A 21,201-nucleotide genomic window follows, 5' to 3' on the forward strand; every position below is an offset into this window, starting at 1 on the left:
ATCACACCTTTGAAACTTTGCTCCAAGTCCATTCACTTGTTAGTTGCCCTGTTTTTGCTATTTCTTCTCTTGCTTTCGCTGCAGTGGGCAATTAAATCAGCTTTTTGACGAAAAGGATCTGGCTGAAACTCCTAGGTCCCACAGCAAACCCAAATAATCACCAAGTGGTTGGAGTTTCTCATTTTTTAAACAGAAAGAGAGAAGACTATTGTCAGAGAGCAGATGGTGAGGTCTTATAATGTTGCTCCAGAGTATTCACATGGAGGCAGGGAGGAAGCAGGGGAACAAGAAAGTCTTCATCCTCACAGATGTTAGGTATAAAGTCTCACATAGAAGTGTAACCTCTGAAAGCAGGTCTGGTTTTGTGTTTTAATGGGAGTCTACTCACCCAAACCCAGAACTCAATGGAAAAAAAAATACATTTATCTGCCTAAAAATAAAAGGCCTTCTGACTGCCTACTTTGCTGAAAGAAGTGCTCACCTTCATCTGGGCTCTGGCACTGCTGAGCAGGCTCCTAGGAGCAGCAAAGAGGACTGCAACCAACCTCTGCTTACATCCTTTTGTTGCTCTTGTGTTACTTTGGCCTCTCCCATCTCTCAGCAGCAGATGAATAGTGAGACAACTACACACGCCCTGCCGGAAATGGTGCATTTCTGGCAAAGAGGTGTTTGGTTCATCACATTACTCCCCTGTCAAATTTAAGCCCCCAAGGTTTTCTTGTGCTCAGCACCCCCTTTCTTGCTTGGATGCATATGTCCAAATTCTGTGCTCTGCCTGTATTATCCATAACAAAGCTGAATACAACCTTGATTTGTACCACATTAACAACAGATTTGGCTGTTAAACTCAACGACAAAGCAAAACATCCACATAACAAGACAAGAAAGTAGTAGCAACATACTCAATATTTCCAAATATTATTTCATATCCTACATTAATTTATTCTAGTACATATTATATAAACCATAATATATTACTTATTATATCATATATGACTTTCTTAATTTATATTCTCTGTCAGTAACTGTATTTTGCATATTATTCTTCTAAATTGTTTTCATTTCACAATGCAAACCTTCCATCTCACTCTACAAGTAACAATCCAGATGACAACTTTTCCCAGCAATCACCGTACCTTCTCCACTATCCAGAAGCAATTAGGGCTGCATTGTTTCTCTTGGGCTTTTTCAAGGGTAGGAGGAGGTTAGACAACCTCAGATTCACTTTTTGCATTCAGCCTAGGAAATCATGCAGCTGCCCTTATTGTGATGGCAGCAATGGGAATGCAGCTAGAGGTTTCACCTCTATATGGAACCTCATTTTTAGCTCATTAACTTCCTAACACATAGCCAGACCAAAACAATCTACGTAGACTTCTATTACTATTTTCTGGACATTTCTCAGAAGGAAAAAAACATTTCAGTCTTTTATACTGAGATAGCGAGCCAGAGCAGGACATTCAGCCAACAAAAGTGACAATGGAAAAATACTGAACAGTCATCTTGGACATCTATTTTTGATTTGTCCTTAATAAGAACTCACACATGATGTTCAACCGTGCATTTTCTAATTCATAAAGGTCTAAGCCCATGTAGACCATTCAAAATGTTTGGAGGCAGCAGTAGGTGCAGCTGCCACAGTAAAATCTTTTCTAAATCTTCTCTTTTCGGCTTTCTATAAAACTTTCGGGTCTCTAATAATTAACTTAAATATTTACAAGTGCAAATACTGATGCCTCTTTCACCAGGAAAAAGGGGCACAAGCCCAAAATCCTTCATCCTGCCAGCAGACAATGGACAAAAGCCTAGAGCAGATTTTCATTTCTGTTGCAATGAGGACTGGCGATGCACAAGTCAGTATCTTTTTATGTCTAAAGTACTTTAAAAATGCGTAAGAGAGCAAGACTGGACTGTGTTGTCAAATGTAGTCACCACGGGTCAAAAATCTTCTATGTAATTTGTAACAGGTCTGCTATATTTTGGAGATGCAATCACACAAGCAGAAACCTGACCTCCTTTGCAATGACATACAAAGAAATTGCATGTTCATCTAATACAATGAATCGTGAATTTCTTAAAGTTACAATCAATCAAACTCACAATGACATTCCAGAGACATCTATGCAGGCTGTTTTTCTCACAGTTTCACTAGTCTCTGGCTACAACTAAACTGTAGAACTTGCCCAGAGTAAAAGCAGAGACTTATAGGAGACGTTGGTAATGGATGAAACACAATAGTCCTCTTTTATCAGACTGTAAATAAAGAGGTCAGTCAAGAGAACAGTTTTCTTCCCCACTCATCTGTAACTGAAAAGAATCACTTCTGAAAGTGAATCAATAAAAAAGGTCATTTGTCCCAACAAATAAGGTGTATGGTGGAATACACATTATAGCCAATGAATACCTATGACTTTGATGGTCATAGTTCAAGGAATAATGGTCAAGTTTCAGACTGTATTGCAAATGCAGTGAAATTACCTTCCAGAAAGACAGGTTAAAAATTGTCCTTTGAAATATTCAACATGTCTCAGCTATAGAAACCAACAGCTCTGTAGATTATGAAGCTTCCATTAGAAGCTTTTTCTATCTGACTTTGTTTTTTAGCTTTTTTGATAGCAGCAGAAGTATTCCAAAAAATTCACTCTCTGAAAATACAGCAGCAGTATCCCAGGATCACCATGTTTTCAACAGTGATTTCCTTCCTATTCCATATTAGATACGCAGTATAAAGCTCCGTGCCTGTGGCTTCCCCCTGCCTCCTGTGGTGTAATTTCACATATCTTTTTCTTGAGCTACAAAAGAAATGTTAGACCAAAACAGTGAAGACCTGACAGTACAATCTGATTACCCTGACAGATACAGCCAAAACACAAGCCAGTAAAAGTCAGAAGGCTTCTGGCCAGGGATATAAGTCTGCTGTTTAAGGCTCTGAATGAAGGATCAAGGTATAATTCTAATAATTAATTATAAAGTATAAGAAGGTTATAGTTGTGAAGGATCTTCATCATTAAAATTCATGGTGCTATCTTCTGTTCTAATATTATTGAACCCACACTGGCTCCTCATTGCCCTTCAGAATATCTTCTCTTTATTTGCATGTTATAAGTGTCAAACTGATAGCTTTATAATTTCCTCAGTGTTCTTCCTCATTCTGTCTCTCTGCCTGGAACAACACCTCAGACAGGCTTTCTTCTAGCTTTCCTAAGTAACTTTTTCAAATCTTAAAAAAAAGAAAAATATTTAAAAAGACTGTAATTCACATGCAAATTACAGCTCTGTTCTTTTAATACCCAGGGATAAATCTCTTTCTGTAATGGACATTTATTGATTATAATTTTAGCATAAGCTTAACTTATTAAATGACTTTCTTTACTGAATCTGTACAGGATAATGCATACATAGCCTGTGTCATTTTTAGTGTTTAGTGGCTTAGCATCCCTTGTAAATACATTTATGAAATATTGATTTGAACTTCAGCTATGTTATTATCCTCTGTGATTTCAATTCCAATTTTCTTCCAAAATGTTTTTAACTTCTCTTCTTCCAGAGCTCTTGTTTTTCTGAGCAATACAGCAGGAAGCAGTGGGTGGAGAGGGAGAGGCAGGCAGGTAGCAAAGGAAATCTTTTCCCTTTTTTTCCTTTGTTTGCGTCAACTGAGTAAACCACAGATGGAAAAAAGCCTAGTGCCTTATCTAATGCCCATTCTTCTGCCCATGCATACCAGAACATCCATAGATGCTATTGAGGTCTCCAGATGAGTCCACATTTCTTTGCCTTACCTGTTCTTATTTTATCCACTACCAAGATGGAAAGACTTCCATTTTTCCTCAGCTCAAGTTCATATGAAAATGAATAGTAGTAATATCATACACACTTCTCTGCGATAGCAATACCATGCGCAGTTCTCTCTCTTACAGCTTCCTACACCAGTGGAACAAAACCATTGTGGGCACGAGGAGCCCCTTCTGCTGCTAATGCGCTCCCTCTTGGGTAACATTTTTGTTTCAGTGAATGAAACTCTGAGATTTTTCCAGTTATAACTCTAAGCTCTTTCAAAGCTGATGGAGCAGCTGAAATAGCAGTCAGCACATAATGAGTGTGCTGTTCTAGCTTGAGGGGGATTTCATCATTCCTCCTCTGCCCCACCCAGAATCCAAACTCAGGCCTCCCCCTCCCAGAAGATGGAGAAATTCAGAAGTTTGCAGCTCCTTATTCTGGGTCTCAACGAGTGTTTTGCAGCAGACGTCTAACAAAACCAAGCTGGCTTCATAAAGACTTGTTTCAACAAAACAGCACTCGGCTTTTCAAAATAGCAGAAATATATCAATAGCTGCCACACTAGGAAGGCAAGTCTCGAGCTCCAGGTCACCGGAGTCCTGCGGCAGATAACCACCTGACGCCAATGGGTTTTTAAAAACGAGAACCTGAAGGTCATCAGCATGTCTAGGTCTCCGCGTGTTATTGTTCTGGACATGGTATGGGTCAGTAGTTTTGACACAGCACGAACTCTCACTACCTGACTGTATTCATAAGAGGTTTTAGTTTGCCAGGCTGTTTACAGCCTCTCATTTGTAAGATGTGTAGAGTAGCGGGAAGTCTGTTTCTTTGCTTCTCTGTTCCATAGGTGTCAGGCCTAGAGTTCAGTACAGATATTTAGATTGTACTATTCCCTACTCGGGTAAAATCTCAACCTCCTCACTGAGCCTTAGCTGCTGCATCTGATAGTACAAAACCAATACAAATTCCAGATGTTAAACATCTTGTCGCTGGCTCTCCAAAGCCACTGTAACAATTAGTGTAACTCTGAGAATCATATTTGGATGGCTTAGAATCCCAGTATGTGATTTCTAAGCAAGTTTCACCGACCTATTCAATCTCTGAGACTTTAGATCAGAACACAAAGAAACTGCATGAGCTTAAATCTGTGTCAAAATCAGAACCCAAGTCCAAAACCTGAAAATTTCAGAATTTATATCTTCATCGCTTTAATTTGTTGAAACTGACTTTCTGTGAAAAAAATCTCATAGGGATGCATTAAACTATTTCCAATCTGGGGGAATATATCACTCCACAATGAAGGAGATGGTACTGGAATGTAGGCATGCGTCTACTATATTTTCAGGTGGGTCTTAATGGTGCATGGTTTGCAGCTTCCCGTATGGCTCTGTCAGTCAAGAAAATACAGGAAACCACTTGTTGATTTACACCTGATCAGTTTTGAAGACATTCAGTTTGACTGCCTGTAACTAGAACACAATATTCTGGCAATATTTATAGACGCCTTAACTCATGAGATCTAATTAAAATATTATGACATATGTGTTCTTCTTGAATTGGTGCCCTATGAATTGGTTATTCTCCTTTCTCTATGCCAAAACAACGTCATAACAATATAAACTGCTAATGAGGATGAGAAAAAGTGGCTGAAATTTCATCAATTCATTTGATTATCTTTTTTCTCTGTTAAAATGATGGACATATTCTTTTATTAAAAGAATACCTTCAAATGGATGAGCCTTTATAAGGACACTGGTGCCCAACATTAAAAAAAGTATTGCTGATTCCTTTTTACTTGGAATAAGTGGCTCATTACTGATTCTGTGGAACTGTGAAATAACATGTTCTTATGCCCTGGTTTCCAGAAGTGTAAAGTACACAGTTCAACAAATTCTCCCTTTTATTTATTGTGATAGCATCCCCTTTGGGAGTACCTATTTAACATATCTTTTCATCTCAAGTCAAGAATGTATTTTTAACAGCTGTTATTTTATTTCAGTTGGAACAAAATAAAAACCATTTGGCACAACTCTGATGCAACCAGCAATGCCCAGAACATATCCTGGCTTTCAAAATTGGGCCTTGCACTGATCCACTTCCGAATGAGCTTAGGTGATTACTTTGGCATAGTCTTTTCTTCCCCCGTCATTGGGGAGAAAAGTGAAAAATAAAGAAAATCGTGAACATAACAGATACAAAACCCTAGAAATCCTATTGCAAACCACCTTTAACATCTAAATAATTTTTTATTTATTGTGCTTTTCTCATCATATGAAACCACAGACTCATAATAGATTTTGTCACCTTTTCAAAAGTATCTAAATATTCTCTTTCTAACTGCATGACTTAGAATAAGTAGATTTCTGAGCAACCTTATTTTTCATTTGTAGCACTTTGTGAGCAAAAATGTCTGTTTGGAAGTAGATGCGTGAGACCCAACGTCTGTGCTTGCAGAAGTGGCTATACTGGTTTGGCATGCGAAAAGAAGGTAAGGTCCAAAACCACTGATTCTTACTGTAAGAGGGACAAAAATAATGAAAAGTAACTGAAATAGCTTACAGGAAAACAGATTAAAGTCTTGTTAACATTATGAAAGATGTAAATGAGGTTACAAAATAGTTTAAAGGAAGTTTAATGATGGCTAAGCTGCCAAAATAACCCTGTATCCAAGTGCCATACAAAATTTTCCCATAAGGAACAGTTTATTACTTCAAATATAAAACCCACAAAACTGTGTCTCTTCGGGTAGTTAGGGTTATCCTTAATACACTGTCCAAACCCACTAATCAACTGAACAGCAAACCCTGGAGGAAAATACCTGGTTGCAGGGCAGCCTGGTACTCTCCACCAGATGCCCCTCTGCTTGCTTTTCACCTTCCTAATTTTGCCTCTTATTCATAACATGAAATCACAGGCCTTGCACCCAGGAGGGCTCTGAGCAGCAATTAATCTTGGTCATTTCTCCTTTACTCCAGCTCCTGACCATCCACTGTCCTCAGATGGCCTGCTTCACCTTGCTGAGCTTGACCTCAAACTCTATATCATATATATCTATATCTATATCATCTCAGAGCTATCAAAAATGGCAAAACACCAAAACGATTTGTGTGGTGAGGGAGAGATCCACCTCTTTCTTCCAAGTAACTTTGCTGGAGGTTCTTTTCCAAGATGAGCTCTCCTGGCACCTGTTAGGACATGCTACTCCATTACCAAATGGGTGATCCTGCAGGTGCTCAGACAGAGCCAATGCAACTAAATCTTCTGTGCTCTTCCAAGGTAAATTATGGTCAAATTATTCTGCTTTGTATCTTCTTGCTGTGATACCTCCTCCCACTGCCTTAGGAAGAAACAATGATTTCCGTCTTCTGCAAGGAGCAAAAATCGACGTATTTTCATTTCAATTACATAATGCATTCAGAGAAAGCACGGAAATCTATTCAGATAGCCACTTTATTCTGTTAATGATAATTAGATTTTAATATCAGAATTAAAGTTCTATATGGATTTTCTTAACAAGTACATTCTCAATCTGAATTACAGCTCCTACATCAATACCGAAATGCAACTAATGTAGATAAGATGAGTGTTGAAATTTTCTATATATAAAAGAATCTGTTAAACAGGTTGGCTGTAGCCTGGGAAAATATATTGTGCATTTTCACAAATAGTTAACAGAAAGAGTCCAAATGGAAGCAGGACTATGCCAAGGTAAACTGGAGTTATTGTCTGCAAACATCTATATCCAGCAGATTTTTCCCTGGTAGGTCAAGAATTGCCATTTTTGGTACAGTAGACCAGGATTACCAGAATCACTTTAGAACATTATTCTAGTTGTTAGAGCATGAAGTATGATATTTGTCATTTCACAAATGAAGTGGAACTTTGTGCACCTAACAGAAAAATTAAATAAAAAAAAAAAAACAGGCTTCTTTTTCCACATGAATAAACTATTACACAGTAAATCAGTCCTGAAAGAAACAGAAAGTAGAAAAAGACATTGCATTATGTGTGTGCAAAATGCCAAGCCATCAACGATACATATAAACACATGGGTCTTTCTAGCAACCATTTATCCTACATTTTTTAACATTGTTTTAAGTACTCTTCAGTTTCATGGATTATTTTGCAGAAATACTGATTGGCTGCACTGATATGAACATGCAATACTTTGATGTGAAGAAGGAAACTGAATAAAAGAGAATTAACAGGTTTCCTTCAATCTATGTACCTAGGTGAATAATTGTTAATAATAAAAATGATGGATTTAATAGTGTCTAATTTAAATTACCTGGCTTATATTATATGAAAGCAAATAAGCTACCCCTGAAATAAAATGAAAATTATGAGAGAGATTAAAGTACAAAGCTCATTTACTACATAGTCTACAGTTAAATGTAAACATAGGAATTCATACACTTATTACCATAGAAAAGTTGGGATGACAGGCCTCCCAAGAACTGATTTATCAGACTGGATCAGGTACAAGTGGACAATCTGAACAGGCTTTAATCAATTTCTTCTCCAAACATGTCTGTCGTGGAAATCTCAATTTATCTAAGTCGTTGCTCAAGTATTTGACTACATTATTAAAGCACAGTTTTGTTTTTCCTAACACTGAAGATAAACCCAATCTGTTCTAAGTAAAACTGATACTTCTTGGAGTAACCTGTGTGGGCATGGAGAAAAGTTATCACAATTCTTTCAGTAACAACATTTGCATGTTTGAAGACATTCAGAGTCTCTGCTGCCTGATTTTCTCCCATTTTCCTCAGCTAACCCAACCAAGTTTCATATCTTGTTCTCTGTGGCTCTTAACCAAACTCTCTCCAGTTTCTCCATCTCCTTGATGTGCTGTAGCCCAGTGGCAGCACAAGCCAGTGCCCAGAAACTGCCTCTCTATGTGGCTCACCAGTCCCTCATTTATTTATACATTTATACATTATTCATTCATTTATAGCAAGAGATTTACATTTTTTCTGTGACAGCACTGCAGCCTGTTCAGTCTTTTCCACAGTGCTGATATTTTATTACTTATTTTCCCATTTGGCATTTGCGAAGTTGACTTTTCCTCTTCAAGCCATCACCTTTATTGTCTTTACTTAATTTTGTCGTACAGATTTCAAGCTGTTTCCACCCATTTTTGAAAAAGATTTTAAGTCCACTTGCACTGCCTCCAAGTGTGACATCCTTCAAAATTGTAATATCTCATTGTCTAAGGCAGTAATATAAGTAGCGCCTATTGATAAAGCTATTCCTTGACAATACTTTGTCAAATAGGCCTTGCTCCTTACTTTTTAATCTGAATCACGCTTATTGTCATGACTGTCATATCAGAAGTCTCCCTAAAGTGAGAGATATATCAGCTCTTGGTGGATAGAGTGGCTTATAAATTGATTGTTTAATAATTTGTGTCAATATCTTACCAGCTTAGTCTGAATTTTGGCTGTCATTCCCTTGTTTTTTCCCTTTTTTTTTTTCCTCGTCATTTAAAGACGTGTTGTGTTTATCGGGACTATTTATATGCTTTGGGAGTTCTCAAAGTAAATCACTGCTGGTTTAGAAACCACATCTATAAATACATAGGGATCAACTCCTCGAGGCCTTGTTGACCTGGAAAAGCTACTTCATGTTATGACCCTCTTATAACTAAGACTTTCCATATGAAGAGTTAATGCACAGTAGATAACATACCATAAATTCAAATCCCAATCATTTAACCTTGTAAACAGGCATTGAATCTTGACTTTTCTGAATCTAAATACTCGGTTCCTTCCCTACTCCCCCTTGGATTCCTGTTCCCTTGTTAATTCTGATCACGCTAAGCCTTTTGTCACATTTAACCTTCCTGAGGAGACAGAAGCAAAGGCACTGAGCACATTAGCCTTGCCTGTGCCATCTGCAATCTTCTCTCCTTCCTGTCAGATTTACCACTATGTTTTACTATGAGAGTTAAAACGTGTGCTTCGCTCTGTTTCTGTTATGAATTTTCAAATAACGGCAACAGTAGCAGTGACATGTAAAATTTGTTGAAAAACTGGATTAAATTGGAGAGGAGCAGCCTCTTCCCTTCCTCAGCAGCAGCCGATGGGGGATGCTCTGGGTGACTGCACCTGCAGCCAACTGAATCTCACCAAACTCCCTTCCTGGGGAAGAAGATGAAAGGTAATTGCCACTTACCCAGGTCAGAAGACTGATTTCCTCCTTGGAACTTAGTTTTTGGTCTTCAATTTAGTCTCAAAAATTAGAGTGAAAATTTTATTTTCAGCAGCATTATTTTCAGGGTATATTTGGAAAACCTAAGGAGATAGATAAAAGGAGCTAGGAAAAAAAAAAAATTCCCACTGCAGAACCTTTTTTCCACACAAACTAAATAGTGTCTGGAGTCTGTTTTTGCCAGTGCATTTGGAAAAGCTGGATGGCCCATATTCGCTTAATCAAGTTATTCCCCTTTCTCTTCTGTAATCTTTGGTATAGTTCCCCTTTGTGCAGTTAAGATTCCTGGAGGAACAACATACATTTTCCCAAATTATTCATCATCTACATCCTCATTCTCACATTATATTGCCAAGTGATTTGCAATTCATTTTCTGACATGTTTTGTTTACTTTGTTTTGGACTTCTGCTAAACAAAGCCTGCCAACAGCATTCCTCAGAAGGCTAATGCACTTGCTAAAATAGCAATCACTCTCTTAGAAACCTTTTGCGTGTTTTTAATTTCTATTGACTCTTCGAGAGATCCAGATAATTTAGCAAGTTTCATGGCAGACATGAAGACAAATGCTCCTGCTGACTTTTACGCTCAAAACAGCCATTAGTTTGTTCAGGGCTGGAAGGGGTGACCCAAACCAAACAGACTAAAAAGATCTTTTGTCCAGTTGGACCACAGTTAAAAACTTTGCACAAGTCCCCAAAGAGACTAAGATAATCACTGCATCGTTTGTAAAACAGGGTGTTTTTAAGAAAGCTGACAATCATACTGTATCTGTTATCCTCTCTGATACTATCATACTTTCCTTGTTTGTTTATTTTTTTCTTTACTAAAAGGATTAAAGTAATATCATTAATTAAGCCAACAGGATTAATTTTAGCTAAACAATGTTATCTAGTTAGATATAAATGGTACATAATTTTATACTACAAGCTATCATGACGGTATATTTTTCCAATAGCAGTTTAAATATTAATGTGTTAAACTTGCCCTTCTGTTGAATATTTATTCTAAGGCATAAAGGTACTTAGAGGTGTAGTTAGCTACAGAAATAATAATTAAGAAAACATTTTAGTACTGGGCTTTACTAGTAAATTGAAGAGCAACACGCCATCCATTCCCCATTAATAAAACCAGTGACTACCTTCCAGATATCAAACATACTATTGATTTCAATACAATATACAAGATGTTTTTAATAAACCTTTTTTCATCTTAGGTAACCCTGTGCTGCAGTTAGTGACCTTAATGTCACTATTAATTTGTTCGTGTATACATTAAGACACATTAAACCACAAATCAAGGGGCTGAAGTTAGACAAGCTGCGTTCAGCATCTGCGAATATACAAGCTAGTCAGCTGTGGAGTTTCAGGCATGCCGATTCATTAATTATTTGACAATTAAATGGAAGTAATATGTGATAAAAAAGGGAAAGTCAGATGTATGTGATACTGAGCTACACAGGTACATCAGTCAGACTGGTTGCTTGCCTATCATAAAAGAATGTAAGAGCAGTTAATGCTATTTCAGTAAGAAAAATGACTGTGACTTCCTCATCATATCACTGAACACCTCCAACACATATACTTGCTCACGTATTCAGATTATATTCAGGGGCACCCCGATACCTTGTAGATAGTCTAGACCTGGAAGCATCCAAGAGCTTGTGTTTCCAGGTGTGCCCAGGTAAATCCATGCACAGATGTACCTGACCAAGTAAACTCACCACCTCAAGTCTCTCCCAACTTCCATGCATGTTCCATCCTATTTATGGAAAAGCCTGCCACCGGTCCTTAAAGGACTTAAGGAACTATGGTAGTGCACAGTATGAATACTTCAACACACATGTAGTCTCAGAGAAGCTTAGGAAGAAAAAAAGCTTATAAAATTGTTCATTCTGGACTTCTGCCATTTCCCTGCAATAAAAAGATTTACCCTATATCTTCTCTTTAAGTCTAAATGGGACAGAAGAGCATTACTGATCTGGAAACCACAATGTATTTCTTAAGTTCTCATTGGAGTTTCAAGGACACAAGAGAAACCAGTCCACTGAAAGTCTTCCCTGATATGTTCCTACTCCAGTTGATACATGCCTTCAGAATGAAGTTTTGGGGTGACCACAGACAGGTCCATGTAACATGAATACTTAGAAGTTTCTGCCCTGTTTGGTACTAAATATATGGTTCAACTTTCTTCACACGCATTTCTACCAAAAGAAGGCAGAACAGCGCCTTTGCAGCATTTTAAGTTTTAAAATATGTCTGTTTTATATATAAACATGCATCTATACATACACATCTGGAGAAGGGCAGCGAACCTGGGAAAGGATCCGGAGCACAAGTCTTATAAGAGAGGCTGATGAACCGGGACTGATAAGGGAGAAGGGGAGGCTGAGGGGAAGCCTTATCTCTCTCTACAGCTACCTGAAAGGAGTTTGTAGTGAGACGGGTGCTGGTCTCCTCTCCCATGTAACAAAGGATACGATGAGAAGAAATGGCTTCAAGTTGTACCAAGGGAGGTTTAGATTGGATATTTGGAAAAAAAGTTTCACCAAAGATTTATCAAGCACCGAACCAAACTGCCCAGGGAAGTGGTTGAGTCACCATCCGTGGATGTATTTAAAAGACCTGTAGATGTCATGCTTAGGAACATGGTTTAGTGGCAAACTTGGCAGTGTTAGGGTTACAGTTGGACTCAATGATCTTAAGGGTCTTTTTCAACAACAGAGGTTCTGTGATTCTATGATTTTTATTTATATATTTATACATACAACTAAACAAGTGTCTAAAATCTAGATACGTATTTTAGTATAAATGTCTATATAGATAGGTTGAAATATGCAATATGACACAGACATGCACATACATTTTTATTTGACTTCATTAAATATACATCACTCCTCCAGATATTATACACATTTTTTCCAGGTAATATCAAATCCTTACTCTAAATAAGCCTGTCAAAATTCCAGCAGGCACTTGTAGAAGAGTGCTCTCTTTTCCTATAAAATAAATGTGCCATGTGCTATTCCCAAATTAAAAAACTGCTAAAGTATCAGAAAACTGCATGAGTATCAGAAATTAAGATAAGATATTCTAGAGTCAAACAGGGAAGCAAAATTTGGATACATGATGATAATATCAAGGTTAACCTGACAAATCAAATACAGGTACATCAAGATTAAGGAGCACCTTTCTTCTTGTCTTGAATAATAAATTAATATCAACATCTTAATGTGCTTTATAATACAGATTTCTATATAACTGCCCTTGAAAGCAGGTTCTTAATTCTATGCGTTAGGATAAAATAAAGCTTTTCATATCATCTATTATCTTGTTTTGGGATAGAGAAAATTCACTCATGTATTTAAACCAAGATGATATTCATGGACAACTTCTGCTGTATGAAAATGGGATAAGTGCACTGAAATGCTTTCAGGCAAGAAGCCAACAATCTCCATGTGTTATACAGAAGTGGCAGAGTAATTTTTTTTAAGGCACACCTGCTTTAGATGAAAGAAATTGAATTCCAACTGCATAACTGTCAAGTGCCACTGCATATAATAGAACCTAAGCCGAATCATTTCTGCAATATAGTTATTTTCCTGTTCAAGCGATGGAGCAGAAATCAGCCTTAGCTAGATGATATCACTTTATGTGCATGCTTTGGAAACAGTTCCATTCATCATTTCACTGTTTAATCCCTTTCGAAAACACGTTCTTCATTCTCTGGATAATAAGAACTTTGGTTACTTATGTCAAAATTGGGAAAAAAAAAAGGTAGATTGTGATTTTGTCATAATTACATAGAAATTCCAAAGAAAACACAATAAATCATTTGAATGCACATGACATTTCTCACATGACACCACATGCAGGAGGCTGCGTCTTCTTTGGTGCCTTAAACAGCTGCATTCTCATTTCTTCTTTTGCAGGTCCCAATAGGATGAAGATATCATAACAGCAGGACAATGAAGACAATCATTTGTGTATTGATAATCGTTTTCACTTGGGAAGACACAGGGTGAAGAAATTGCTAGTTCTTTTCCACTTACCTTCATACAATCACACAGAAGAATAGGGAAAAAAACCTCCTCCTATGCCAATAAAACTACACCTGTTTTCAAACCTGTCTATGGCAAAGCTCAGATTCATTATCCACAGCTCTAGTGACAGCATCACTACCACCACTCCCAACAAGATTTTAAAACACTACAGACCATTTTATAAAGATTTTTAGTGCCGTGATATTCAGTTCTCACTAAAATTTGAAAGCACAGAAACGTTTCCTAATTTCTTCCCATTTTTTTATACAGGTGTGTTTACTCAGAGTCTAGAGAAAAGTGAATAAATAAGATCCTGCTCCCACTCAGAAATTTCAGTGACCACCAAGGGAAACAACTCAACAACGTTTAACTCACATTTGTTCCAACTTGTAGTCTTTCTGCTGAGTAACTGCTGAACCAAATGCTTTAGTTCTCCGAGTTGCTAAAGTGTCACCATTGATTTGTGGAGGTATCAACGCAAAACCTAGTGAAATGCTGGCTTTTAGTTGCATCTGCATCTGAGTTCTCTTTGTCCCCTGTTATGGCTATACATCGCACCTGAACAAGTCAGCGGTTGACGTGCTAAGGACACGCAAAACCCCGTGTAGCCATACAGCCTTAATCCCTGGAAGCATTTTAGAAAACTAGCTTTCTAATCATACAATAGGGGCTTAGTGAAACACTGGAAAATGTAGGTGCTTTCGGAAATTTTCACCTTAATCTGAAAATTCTAATTTACAGAAATCTGCCATTGGGTCCCCTACCAGTGGCCAAAAGCTGAGCCTCTTGTTTCACCACAGGCAGCTGAACTGACATGGGGAGGGATGGGTTGGAGCAGCAGCAGAAAACCTTGGGGGAGGAGGAAGGATTGAGAGGAAGAGAATAAAGAAACCAATTATAAATTCACCTGGAAAAAGAGAGTTCTAAACTGTCATCTTGGACAGCTCTCAGGTTCAGTAAGTCAAATCGCAAACCACACCCTGGGCATTCATGCTCTCCTTTCATTTGTCTCACTGGAAGATTCAGAGCAACTATAGACCAAAATCTCAGTGCCTTGATGGAGGAATACTGAAGTTTTGACATTCCCTCACTCTTCCAGAGGTAACTAAGGGAAACAATGATACAAGGAAAGCTTTTTGATTGAGCCTTCAGGGGTGCAACAGCTACTAGGTATAAGATTTTATATGACCCTTACTGTCAATCTATAAGAATAAAAGATACTGACTGTGAGACCTTCAAATACTGCAAATTAATTGTTCAATAACGCTTGGAAAAACTGTCAGTACTATAACTCACGAAAACATTCCTCCTCCCTTTTGCCCAGCTGCTAACAGCAGCTTTTTTCCCTACTTTTACATGTATCTAATCTGTTTTACAATAAATGACTCATTATTCTTTATTTCTGAAGTTTCATCTTTCATTTTAAGTTATGAACTGCTCCAATGTAAATAGTATCACAAATGTAAAAGATTAACAAAGCAAATAACACTGTAATTCCTTGCAACTTTCCTACAAACACTTAGATGAAGGACCAGAGGTCAAAATACTTGCTATACTTTACTAATACGCACTGATCTAGATCATAGGTAGTAATGTTAATATGAAGGTTTTAGCATTTGCTTTAACAGTTCCAGGAAGACATTAATACTAAAACAGAACGTTGGCACCAGATGAGTATCTACAAGCTTAAATTTAGGGTCGCAATTACACCTTTCTTGAAGTACAGCCCCAATCAATAAAAAAAAGATTTCTATTACCTTGCTTCCATAATGTCTACAAGAGACTGTGCTAATGAGCAAAACCCCTTGCCAAGATTGGATTTGAAAACTTAAAACAGCTTTCAACGCCTTGCAGTTTCTCACTGTATATCTAGACGTGACTATTATAGACAATATACATCCTCATCTATTTTTAGACAATTAGAAAGTTACTTTGCATCACTGAGGATAGCGCACGTGGGGCTATAAAACAGAAACACATGCTGATAAATAGCAACGCTCGGGTTCCAGTATCTGATGCAAACTACAGGTAACCTATAGTTACCATAGTTTCAAAGATCATGCCCAAGTAATATTTCTTTACTTAAGGATGAATTTGCTACTGTTCCTTTTCTCCCAGACACTTCAGCACTTAACTGTTTTTCTTCCCTTGATTGTTCAATATCCTTTACTGGAAAATCACTAGATATGCTGAAGACTACATGTTTAATTTATATTTTGAACAAGATATAGAATACTGTAAGAGAAAAATCATTCTGTAGAATTTCATAGATTTTACAACTTGTTGAAAAATACCCAATTGGGACTTTTTCTTGCAAATACAACATCTTCTTTTTCTAAATCTTGTCTTATACTTCTAAGCTACTTCTACATGTTATTGGCCCAAAAAGACTGCAAGGAGCTTAAGATAGGAGTCAGTCTTATTAATTGCACTCTACCAAAAAGATGTACAGGTTTTGCATAGTTACTTGAAGTTGTAAGTTATTTAGTTCTAACTTCTAATTGTCATTATGACTTACAAAACTCTTCATTTGCTGAAGACTTATTTAAAAATTCTATTAACCCCCCAAATAAACTCAGCACAACATATCATGATCTCTTGTTATGGGAATAGCAGAGAGAACTCTTAGGCAGAAGGGGAGTGTCAGGCTTTCTTCCTTAATTCAAATGTTTTTGAGAGCACAGTCATTGCCAGATTTATCCTTTTCATGGCTTATAACATTCATTCATGTGGATTTTTAAGCATTAAAGTCCTGACTGTGCCTTTTTGAATTTTCGTTGTGTTTGTGTTGTTTTCAAAAACAAGACATCAATGCTTTTTCTGTTCAGAAAGCATGAAAATGGAATAATGAAGAAGGAGTTAATTTTTGTGTCTACTCTATGCCATTATTAACTTCTGCTGAAAAGACAGGGCAGGTTTTCCAGAATCATAGAACAGTTTGTGTTGGAAAGGAATTTTAAGGGTCATCTATTCCAACAGCCCTGCAACGAGCAGGAACAACTCCACTCGGTCAGGTTGCTCAGAGCCCCATCCAACCAGAATTTTAATGTTTCCAGGGATGGGACATCTACCTCCTCTCTGGGCAACCTATCACCCTCATCGTATAAAATTTCTTCCTAAAGGCAATCTAATTCTACCTTCTTTTAGTTTAAAAGCATTACTCCCGGTCCTATCACAATGCATCCTGTTAAAATGTTTGTCCCCAATCATTCTTTTAAGCCCCCTTCAAGTACTGAACAATTACAATAAGGTGTCCTCAGAGCCTTCTCTTCATTGCACATTTGCACGTGTGCATACGTGTGTGTGCCCCTGGTACATTAGCTAAAAACCTCCTAGAAATTGCTATGAAGCCAAGAAAATGCTTTTAATGGAAAAATAGCAAATGCTATTCAGTATTCCAGCAGGGAAAATACCATTTCCTTTTCATTTTAAAAGAGCTTTTTTCTCTCATTTTAGGACATGCCACATAAGTTGAAAGAAGTGCATGTACTCCCTTTTTAGAATCAGAAGAGTTTTACTCCAGAAATGTACCGCTTCCAGGGGCCTGCAGATGTCATTCCTTGCTTTCTCCATAAACAAGTACAGCAGCAGTTTAACAGTGGAAGCCACTAATCCTCTTCTAAGAAGACCACCCACAGGGCAGGGAAGTGTGATCTGGTCTCTGTATGTATTTAACATTCAGCCTTCCTGCCAGAAAACCCCGTTCTACATGTGTCACTGAGAAAAACAGCAGATGATGGACCCAAATGAGTATATTTTGAGGCTCGAGTCACACTGATGACACACTGAGAGGATCTGCCAACTCACATCCCCAATGAAACAGGCTTTGCAATATTCTATATACATAAATAAACACACATAGAAATATGCATGAAATTATTTTCACTTTAAATTATTCAACTACAAAAGCTGTAGAGCATAACATGCTCTCTGGGCTTTATACTACATCTTTATGGTCAATTAATTTTTTAACTTTAATATCAGTTGGAGAAGGAACAGAACATAGCAGAATACACATGGTGTGCATAACAATGTGTACTTCTAGGATTACAATTTCTACTTCAGCAAACTAATTCGTAGTCAGGAGCTCTGAGTAGGAGCTGCCACATCCAAAATTAACATTCATTATTCAGAATAAGTTTTTGTTGTGTTTGAGAATGGCAGCTCTGGATCGATCCCCTGGGCACCTGCGAAGAAGGTTTGGAGAGGAAGAAGATCTCTGCTTACAGAATGCATACAGATATTATTATCTTTTATACTGCTTCCGATTTGTATCAGATGAGATTTGGGAGACTTGATATTAGCCCTAGGAAGGGGAACACAGGGATGCTCTGTATGTTTTGTTTATATGGTTTCCAAGCCCCGCACTTTGAACAGAGGTGGGTAAGCTGCTGTGCAGGAGCTCCTCCTGAAGAGGTGAAACCAGGCTCCTCTGGCACAGCCCACTTCTCTCTTCTCGTGGAGCTTCCCTGCCTCCCTGATCCAAGAGGATATGTTCTGCCTCGGTACTCTTCAACTAAGACACAAATCATCCAGAGGTGCCTTTCTTTTCTGCCTCTGCCTGAGTCACAAGCAACTCAGTTTCAGATTAGATGTGTTAGTTCAGCTGTTCAGAGTTCAAGGAATTATTTCCTTCTCTCTCCCTTCTGTGCCAGAGACAGTTTCCATTTGATAGGTAACTCAACACCTTCCCAAACTCTGCAGCTAACCTGGCTTGGAGAAACTCCTCTATTAAAACTGATCAAAACCCAAAACTGCTTCTGAGGAAAAATCCCAACTAAACAAATTCTCAGCCTGAACCAGAAAGAACTTTTCTCTTAACCATTACAATTTTGTCAAAAAAAAAACTGTACTAACTTTACTCTTAAAATTTTACTTTCCTGTTCTGCTCGTGCTCCTGATGGGGTCAGCCAATTTCCCAGCTGATTTCTTTGACTCCTGATTAAGACTTCCCTCTTCACCTGTTTCAAAGTAATTTCAATCTAGCTATGTAACTTGCTAGCATTTGTACTGTAACAGGAAGATAAGAATAATTTGTGATAAGTTTACTGAGAGAATACAGAGGCTTTTCATTAGTTTGCCTTAGAGCCACTGGAGGAGCCACTGCTGGTCTGCTCCTAACCCTCACCATCTCTTTCCTGGCCTTTCCTGTACTCTGTGCCAAGCTTCTCATAGTCAACACAGGGTTTGTTACTAACATGGATGGCATAGAGGAAAAACATCCAAACCTTTCTGAACATCAAGCCAGTTTATTTCACGTTTTAACTGAGTCTGGGGTACCAAGAAAAGAAATTCAGTGGGCACAAAATGAAGAAATGTATCTGTTTAATACCATGAGCCATTATCAACCTAATAAGTTCATTTGCCCTTTAATATAGAGACGGTTTCAAAATGTTTCTCCTGCTATTAGAACACTTTTAAGAGCTTATGCCCTTATAAACCAAGCAATCGTTTTCCCCTCAACAGCTACGAACTACCATCACTTTTCAAGACCAAATTACTGCAGAAGACTGGAGGTTCATGGAGGCAAGTGACATGAAGAAACAGCAGAGATTTTCTGCAGGAGATAAAAATAACCAAAGCACTAGTCACACACAAAATATAACTCATACCTTCTTTGTTCTCTATTTCGTCATACACAATAAGAACTGTTTTTACAACTTCTTCTTGGAAAAATGTGAGAATAAGAATACAAGTCAAGTCATAAGCAATGAGCTAAATGGAATTGTTTTACAGAGAGTAGCCAGGAGGATCAAGGTGGAAAACCATCAGTTATTGAAATTATGCAAACTTCAAGCTATTGTAAAATAAAGCAATGTAATTAATAGTTGGCATCTGAACAAGGTAAAAGCACAGAGATATATACTGACATAAGGATATATATATAAGACCAGAACACGGATTTCTCTTTCCTTAAAAAAAAAGAAAAGAAAAATAAAGTAAAATAGGAGGAGAAGAATGAAACCAAAATTAAAAAAAAAAAAAAGAAAGCCAGATTCAGTCTCCAGATAGCAAAAACGGAGAATGAAATTTTGAGTCATAAGGTCTGGGGGAAAAAAAAACCCAAAACAAACAGAAAAAAACGTAAGCAAGGTTGCAGCAGCAGTAGAAGGGAGCTGGGGGAGGGGGCAGATGGATCAAAATTAGTAGCTATTACACTACACGCAGCTTAGATGAAAAAAGAAAGATAAAGACCATTTACATAAAATAACAGGAAATTATTATAGACCTCTAAAGTGGATTACAGTCTAAATGGGGAAATGTTTACATGTCTAGGGAAATCTCTTTAAAAGGTTAACACATTGATCATGAAGAGGCTGCATCCATGCTGAGCTTAAACTGAGAGCTGTCGTCAGTGGAAATGCTTATAAAATCTCTATAATCATGGTACGTGCTTTGGTTTGAAATAATGGAAAGAATCAAACTCAAATCCAATGAGTTAACTTGATATAATTGATCTGTAGATGCTAAACATCATTTTGCAGTAAGTACACCAATCTACTGCTCGGGCCTTTAGTACTGGAAATATCATAATAGGTATTTGGAAATAAAAATAATATTTGGAAACAGTATAATAAAGTTCTCTTTCGTGTAAGAGAACTGCACTTGTGTAAACCAAGGTTTCAATGCAAAAATAAACGAATACTGAAAAGGGCCTCAAGGGGATGTTAAAATGTTCTTCCACCTCAAATATATTTCTGGAGCTATTCACAAAGCAGAAGTGGCTGGAGTAAGGAAAATAGATTTTCTACTGAGCTGTGACAGGCCACTGATCACAACAGAAAGCAGTAGGATTTGAAAAGAGATTTGAATCCAAATTTTCAAACGCCGAGTCCTGACTGCATATTATATGAACACAAGATTTCTAACAACGTGTACACAAGAACTGAACAAATCAAACACACCTGTGAAATGAAGAAATCTGATGCAACAGAGCAAAGAAACTTCCACAGGTCTGACAAGATGCTTCTGCCAGATCCAACCATCTCTTCACTGCCAAGAGCCAAGAACCAACCGAGATCCTCCAAGAGCCTAAGGAAAAGGAAAATGGAGAGACCTCCACAGCCTCACAGCAAAATATGTCTTCTTCACAAAGGAAGAAAAGAAGCGATTCCTGGTAAGGTCTACAGGAGAGTAGAGGCAGCAGTGACCGTGCTCACACAGCTTTCTG

The 21,201-nt window shown here is 37.7% G+C and overlaps 1 protein-coding gene across 1 annotated transcript in view; it reads left to right on the forward strand.

Annotated features, from left to right (window-relative positions):
* The window catches only part of LOC104065221 (von Willebrand factor D and EGF domain-containing protein), a 181,023-nt gene extending 165,623 nt beyond the window's left edge, over positions 1-15,400 (forward strand). The window contains exons 28-29 of the mRNA XM_054070274.1: positions 6,168-6,265; positions 13,920-15,400. Coding sequence (XP_053926249.1) covers positions 6,168-6,265; positions 13,920-13,934 — 113 coding nt within the window. The 3' untranslated portion in view covers positions 13,935-15,400. The remainder of the gene's footprint in view (positions 1-6,167; positions 6,266-13,919) is intronic.
* The last annotated feature ends 5,801 nt before the right edge of the window (positions 15,401-21,201 follow it).

This window comes from Cuculus canorus, chromosome 6 (assembly GCF_017976375.1).
Source record: "Cuculus canorus isolate bCucCan1 chromosome 6, bCucCan1.pri, whole genome shotgun sequence".
NCBI classification, from domain to species: domain Eukaryota; kingdom Metazoa; phylum Chordata; class Aves; order Cuculiformes; family Cuculidae; genus Cuculus; species Cuculus canorus.